The sequence below is a fragment of the Physeter macrocephalus genome, chromosome 14, assembly GCF_002837175.3.
Source record: "Physeter macrocephalus isolate SW-GA chromosome 14, ASM283717v5, whole genome shotgun sequence".
Taxonomy (NCBI): Eukaryota; Metazoa; Chordata; class Mammalia; order Artiodactyla; family Physeteridae; genus Physeter; species Physeter macrocephalus.
Window position 1 is genome coordinate 114,991,033 of NC_041227.1, and position 7,586 is coordinate 114,998,618.

General features: G+C 42.9%; 1 protein-coding gene across 4 annotated transcripts in view; it reads right to left on the reverse strand.

Moving 5' to 3' along the window:
- Nucleotides 1–101: 101 nt before the first annotated feature.
- The window catches only part of CWC25 (CWC25 spliceosome associated protein homolog), a 34,467-nt gene continuing 26,982 nt past the window's right edge, over nucleotides 102–7,586 (reverse strand). Inside the window, exons 8-9 of one of the 4 annotated variants that reach the window (XM_055090981.1) lie at nucleotides 2,060–2,221; nucleotides 102–1,579 (exon numbers count right to left, since the gene is read on the reverse strand). In XM_055090981.1, coding sequence (XP_054946956.1) covers nucleotides 1,465–1,579; nucleotides 2,060–2,221 — 277 coding nt within the window. In that variant the 3' untranslated portion in view covers nucleotides 102–1,464. Of the gene's footprint in view, nucleotides 1,580–2,059; nucleotides 2,222–2,817; nucleotides 2,883–7,586 lie in introns of those variants that run through there. The other 3 variants (XM_024130048.3, XM_055090984.1, XM_055090982.1) reach the window with 3 other exon arrangements.

Below are 7,586 nucleotides of genomic sequence, written 5' to 3' on the forward strand. Positions count from 1 at the left end.
AAGGCTCTCCATTTTATACCGGACACTAATTGCGGATCAATATTGTTCTGTATGGAAATTCGTTACTCAGCACAGGTGGCTTTTTGCAGTTACAAAAATAAATGTAGCCTTTATTACCAATTAATAAAATAAAAGACATAATTAACCCTAGTATAGGGAAGCAGGATAAGGTGATTAAATGCATAACAAATGTATGTTACTTTCTCTCTGGGGAAAGACTGGGTTTTAAGCATAACAGTGTCTGTCATCATAAGTGCTCAAAAATATAAATCCAAATTCATTTTAAGCAGAGTTAGGAATTAGCAGAACAAGGAACTGGCCCAGCTAATGTGTGGGTCAAGAGTGCCTAGGACTTCCTGGGTCAAATGAGGGCTTCTGATAAAAGAGAAGGGAAAGGGGTAAAGACAAGGAGATGGATCCCATGAGTCTGGGTTTTTTGTTTTGTTTTGTTTTGTTTAATACCTGACTAAAAAATAATAGCAAACAACTCCTGAAAATCTAGAATTGTAATAAGATTACTACATGATAAAAGGAAAGCCATGAAATAAACAGCTTCCATTATATTTTCTTTTAAGAGCCAGGGAGCATACTGGTAGTTTGGTCCTGACTACTAAAATCATTTAACTTCAACACTGCACTGCCCACATCAGAGACTGTAAGCAGTGTAAATGGATAGATACCCTAGATCCTATCAATAAACCCAGGCCCCTCCACAACTAGCCAGATTCCAAGAGGAAAGAAAAGCTGACCTGCCTTACTGTGTTACTGGATAACAAGATACAATGTGGTTCTATTACATAGTAAAGTCACTTACCAAACAAGATATTCTAACAAAGCTAACTACTTTTTTTAAAAGCATGTAAAAATTATACATTTGTACATATACACAATATACTTTACAGTTTGAAAGGTAGTCCAAATAGTTCAACACTTCATTTAGGGGGTTTTTTTGCATTGTTTTCCCTTCCAGATTCTTTGTCACTCACTTGGCTCTGCCCTAATCTGACATCATCTGTCACATTATCTACTAAATCAAGTAAATGTTCGTTTACCCTGGTAAGCACAAACTATCTGGGTGACTCTGGGGAGAGAGGTTTCTGAAAGGTCCAGTCTATTCTGAGGTGGTAGAATAGGTTTGTTCACACAGGTGGAGGGAAGAGGCATAAGGGAGCCTCCTTCCAGAGCAAGATGAGTGCTCACACCTTGATGTTCCAGTGCCCACCCATTTAAAAACAGTTAAGACCTGCTCTGCACCCAGCAAGTTACTGAGGGTCCCATAGAGCAAGTCACACTGGTTCTCAAAAGAAGTGGGCTGTTTTTGGAATCCATGGAGCAAAGTCACTTTGAACAGTGGTGGTTTGACATCTGTGGAAGAAGCCATTTGAACTCTTATAAAGAGAATTTTTAAGGGATCAGCAGCCTCCCTGGAAATTTCAGGAAAACCAGCAAGAGAGGGGATGGCTTTCATCTTTTCATAAAGTTCTTCTCCAGAGCTACTGAGGTTCTCTGTAGAGAGTAAATATTCCGCTTCACCCGATCTTCCAGAGAGGAAGTAGATGCACTCTCTAGCTTCATGCGGCTGGGAAGAGAAGACAGGTGAAAGTTAAGTAACAAGCATTTGTCAACTGGTCAACTATCTGGCAGAATACGAAGAAACAGGTTGCTAGCCATAAAGCAGCTGTAGAAGCACAAGCTCTCTTAAGCCCATGTAGATAGCTTTCAAGTGACTCCATCTGGAGCTCAGTGTTTTATAAATTTATAAGGGAAATGTATCTGTTTTGGAAAATAAGTCCAAGCTTCATTTGAAAAAGGCTTCCTGAGCCATGAATTCTTAGGAGAAGGCCAAGGAGATTCAGTGAAAATACCAATTCACTTCTCCCCTCAGATGAAAAACATCCCACTGTCTGGCCAGAAGCTGGGAGTAGTAACAATGGTGTCTGGGGGCTGAGCTCCGCACAGACACAGAAACACTGGGAACACAATGAATGAACCAGTTGCCCAACTGCCTCCTTGGGACCATCGCCATGAAAGCTGATAGGCAGGAAAATGATGCACTCACTGGATAAACTTCCCATCCCGGGAGTCTAGCTTCTCCAGCCTCTGCTCCCGTTCGTCGTCCTTAGCGTGCCTCTTGAGGATGTTCAGCCTCTCTTCCTCCCGCCACTTGGCGTTTTCCATCATCTCTTGCCGTTTTCGCTCTAGCTCCTCTGATGAGAGCTTTCTGTTGAACACAAAAATCACCCTAAGGTCTACTTCTCTCCCAGCAACAACAACAACAAAAAGAGAAACACCACAGGGAGAAGAGAAACCAGGTAGGACCCCAGGTTCTCCAGCCCATGGCTCTCTTCCCTCGGAAATGCCCAGCCCAGTGCCACACTCAGCATGAGTTTCCTTCCTTCCTAATATCTTATTCAGGTGGTTGCATTCAAATTTCAAAGACTTTTAGTGAAGGATGCCATACTTTCACTCAATAATCTCTGGAGTAATTACTCTGAAACAATAAATACAAAAAATAAATTGAGAACTAATCAGGAGCCTCAGGCTATGGCAATTATATTCCAGCTGTTTGCTCAACAATTTACAAAACAGGGGACTAAGTTCATCCATGTAACGGTTAACATCTACCACCTACCCACTAGAGGTGCTTAGAAATTCATGGACGTAGTGCATGAGTATACCACTTTAGGACTAAGCTAGAAGCAAGATGCCTGAAGAATTCAATTTAGCTTCAGACAGTAATAGGTAGGTCTTTCCTGGCACTCACTGCAAATGAAGAGCAAGAAGAGGAGGTGATGAACCAGCTCGATCACTATTTACCATATTTACCAATGTCAGACATCCAAATCCATTGCTTCTCAAATTGGTGTGATGTACAGATCCCCCTTTAAAAGGAAAAATAATTATCGGAGTCCCATAGGGGAGTAGGAGCCCAATTTTGAGAAAATTAAGATACTAAAATTTGACATTTAGTTATCTATAGAGAAATGAAAAGCCTCCCCTTCAAAAACCCCGCTAACTAAAATACATAAAAGCACAAGAAGACGGAAGAGGAAATAACACTAGATAAGAGATGTGAACAAACTGTCAGAAGATGGAAGTGGATGAAGGAGTAGTAACCACTTTAACAGACTAGGGGAAACTGAATGGTAAGTGCCTGATAACTGATCAGAAGCAAGATATTCACACTGCAAAACCCAGGAAAGGTTCAGGGACTGCAGGCACCAAGCACTTTGGAGGGTGGTGCACAGGGTTGAAAACAAAGGGACTAATTTAAGGTCTGTATAAGGAGCAATTAAGACATGCTGGGGTCCTCATGCCTGACTCGGGAAAGCCAGTGACTACTCTCCCAGACATCTACAGGAGACCCTCCAGAGGGTAGACCCTCCAGTAGTTTCTGAGAAATTGAACCACACAGGAGAATGACACCAGACAGCTACATGTAAAAGAATAAAATTAGAACATTTTCTCACATCACATACAAAAACAAACTCAAAATGGATTAAAGACCTAAATATAAGACCGGAAACCATAAAACTCCTAGAAGAAATATGGCAGAGAGATTTAAGATGGTGGAGAAGTAAGTGGACGTGTTCATCTCTGTCCACGGATGCATGAGGAATACATCTATAGATAACAACAATTCTCACAGAACACTGACTGAAAACTAGCAGAAGACCTTGGACACCAGAAAGGACTATAAAGATCCCTGCATAACTGGGTAGGATGGAAAAAAAAAGAAGGGAGGAGGAAAGGAAGTGGATGGGACCTGCACCCTGGGGCAGGGGAGCTGAAGCAGAGGAGAGAGTCCTGAATTCGGGGAAACCCCCTCTCCGATGGGGAAATCAATTGGGACAGAAGGGAAGCATTTGAGGCTGTTGGAAGAGGGTGAAGCGGCCGATCTGTGGCAGACGGGACAGAGTGAGAACTACACAGATGGTCCGTACCGCGGGCCTGTGTGCCCCGGACTGGGACGTGTGTTCACAGGTGTGCAAGGGGACTGGGAGCTGGTGCGTGGGGATTGGAGAATGGGCCCAGAGTGAGAACTGCTGTTGGATGTGGGAAGATGAACTGAGGGGACGAGAGGGAGGAAATCCGCAGCAGGGAATGCCTATGCAGGAAGAACGGACTGCCATGGAAGCAGGCGCTACTGCTGAGTCACACGCATGGGGAGGAGCCACTACTGTAACCTCTCTCTCCCCACTCGCCGGCGCCTGCCAAAGACAATAAAAGAAGCCCACTCAGGGCTGGCCCTCACACGCCTGCTGCCGGATGCCAGAAAAACCCTGGCCAGGGCTGGCCCTCACATGCCTTATGCCGGGCGCCAGAAAAGGCCCTCACTAGGGCCATATCTCTTGCGCCTGTGGCCACCGGCTTCCCTGCGCATTTGGCACGGCCCGGCCTCCCCTGATCTAAGCAGTCAGACCACCTCTGCACCCCATCCTCACAGGGGCAGACCCAAGAGCTCCAAGGCAGCCTCAGGACCAGACTCCTGTGGGTGGACCACACACAGAGGTGGGGATAAAACCAAAGCTGAACTCCAGGGATAGGGTAACTAAGGAAGAAGATTGAAAATCTTTCCATCAGCTATACAAGCTGCAGATTAAATCCCCAGGATCAGCTAGGTAGACCCTGCGTCTATGGAATATCTGAGTAGACAATGAGTGTTTCCCACAAATGAAAACGGTCTAGCTCTGGCAGCTGTGGACTTTGGGGGCAAGCACACACAGGAACTGGGCCAGATCAGAGTCTGAGTGGTGCTCACAGGGCCCACAGCAGGTCCAGAGACCAGCCCAGAGGCAGAGGAGCCTCTTGGGGAGGCAGAGGTGGGCTGTGACTCATGGCGTGTGCAAGGACACTTACAGCACAGACCCCAGGGAAACATAATTATTACTATTAATTTTATTATGTTTTGATTCATTCTGTTGTTGGTTCTAGCTTTTTTTTTGGTTTTTCTTTTCTTGTTTGTTGTTGCTTTATTTATTTATTTTTTCAGTCTTTTGGGATCTTCATGTTTTATTACATATTTTTATTGTTTATTTTTATTTTTTATACAATTCTATTTTTACTTTGCTCTTTTGTTGTTCTGTGTTCTTTTCCCTTATGTTTTTCTTCCTCATTTTCTTTATTTTTCTTTTTTTTTTTTTTTTTTTTTTGTGGTATGCGGGCCTCCCTCTGCTGGGGCCCCTCCCGTTGCAGGGGACAGGCTCCGGCTTTGTTTTTTCCCTTTTTATTTTCTTTCCTTATTATTATTTTTTTAATCATTTTTATCGGTTGTTTCCTTGCTTTACTCTTCAGTTGGCACACTGCTTTGGTTTTGTTTTTAGATTATGTGTTTTTGTTAGTTTTAATCCTAATTGTTTGATTTCATTTTTGAGTTCTTGTATTTGTCTGGTTCTCTCGCTTTTTGTTTTATTTGGCTCTGTTTTTGTTTCTTTTACATGAGTGTGTGTTTCCTTGTTTCTGCTTTTGTTTGTTTGATTTTGTTTTTACCATTTCTCCAGGGTTTTGTCTTTTTCTTTTTTTCCTTAATATATTTTCTGTTTTATTTTATTTTTATTTTTTTTAATTTTTTTTTTTTTTTTTTTTTTTAGTACGCGGGCCTCTCACTGTTGTGGCCTCTCCCGTTGCGGAGCACAGGCTCCGGAAGCGCAGGCTCAGCGGCCATGTCTCACGGGCCCAGCCACTCCGCGGCATGTGGGGTCTTCCCGGACCGGGGCACGAACCCGTGTCCCCTGCATCGGCGGGCGGACTCCCAACCACTGCGCCACCAGGGAAGCCGTTTTATTTTTTTATATTTCTGTTTCTACGTTGCTTTTCTGTTGTTCTGTCTTCTTTCCCCTTTCTCTCTCTTCTTTTTTTTATATCATTTTTTGTCGGTTTGTTTCGTTTCTTTGCTTCTTTCTTCAGTTGGTACTCTGCTTTAGTTTTGTTTTTTGGTTTGGGGTTTTTGTCAGCTTTCTTCTTAATTGTTTGATTTCATTCTTGGGTTCTTTTGTTTGTCTGGTTATTCCCTTGCTATTTGATTTATTTGGTTCTGTTCTTGTTTCTTTTGTGTGTGTGCATGTTTCCTTGTTTCTGTTTGTTTGATTTTACTGTTTACCATTTGTCTGGGGTTTTGTTAGTCTTTTTTTTTTTTAATCCCCTTTATTGCTGGGACGAGCGGCTTGTGGGGTCTTGGTCCCTCAACCACAAGTCGGGCCTGGGATTCTGGAGTGGGAGCACCAAGTCCAGGATGCTGGACCAATAGAGAATTCCTGGCCCCAGGGAAGATTAATCACCGAGAGCTCTCACGGAGGCCTCTATATGAATCCAAGACCCGGCTCCACCCAACTGCCAGCTGCTCCCAGTGCTGGATGCATCACAACAAACAACGAACAAGACAGGAACAAAAACCCACCCATTAGCACAGAGACTACCTAAAGTCATACTAAGCTCACAGACACCCCAAAACACACCACCTGACACAGCCCTGCTCAGCAGAGGGAAAAGAGCTCCACCCACCAGAACGCAGGCACCAGGCCCTCCCATCAGGAGGCCTACACAAGACACTGGACCAATCCCACCACCGGGGGCAGAGAACAGAAGCAAGAGGAACTACGACCCTGCAGCCTAGGGAAATGAGACCTCAAATACTGTAAATTGGACAAAATGAGAAGACAGAGAAATATCTTACAGACAAAGGAGCAAGATAAAAACCCACAAGACCAAATAAATGAAGAGGAAATAGGCAAACTACCTGAAAAAGAATTCAGAGTAATGATAGTAAAGATGATCCAAAATCTTGGAAATAGAATAGAGATAATATAAGAAACGTTTAACAAGGACCTAGAAGGACTAAAGAGCAAACAAACAGTCATGAACAACACAATAACTGAAATTAAAAATACTCTAGAAGGAATCAACAGCAGAATAACTGAGGCAGAAGAACAGATAAGTGAGCTGGAAGATAGAGTGGTAGAAATAACTGCTGCACAGCAGAATAAAGAAAGAAGAATGAAAAGAATGGAGGCCAGTCTTAGAGACCTCTGGGACAACATTAAGTGCACCAACATTTGAATTATAGGCATCCCAGAAAAAGAAGAAAAAAAGAAAGGGTCTGAGAAAATATTTTAAGAGATTATGGTTAAAAACTTCCCCAATATGGGAAAGGAAATAGTCAATCAAGTCCAGGAAGCACAGAGTCCCACACAGGATAAAGCCAAGGAGAAACATGCCAAGACACATATTAATCAAACTAACAAAAACTAAAAACACAAAGAAAAAATATTAAAAGCAGCAAGGGAAAAGCAACAAATAACATACAAGGGAATCCCCATAAGGTTAACAGCTGATCTTTCAGCAGAAACTCTACAGGCCAGAAGGGAGTGGCAAGATATATTTAAAGGGATGAAAGGGAAAAACCTACAACCAAGATTACTCTACCCAGCAAGGATCTCATTCAGATTTAATGGAAATCAAAAGCTTTACAGAGAAGCAAAAGTTGAGAGAATTCAGCACCACCAAACCAGCTTTACAACAAATGCTAAAGGAACTTCTCTAGGCAGGAAACGCAAGAGAAGGAAAAGACCTACAATAACAAACCCAAA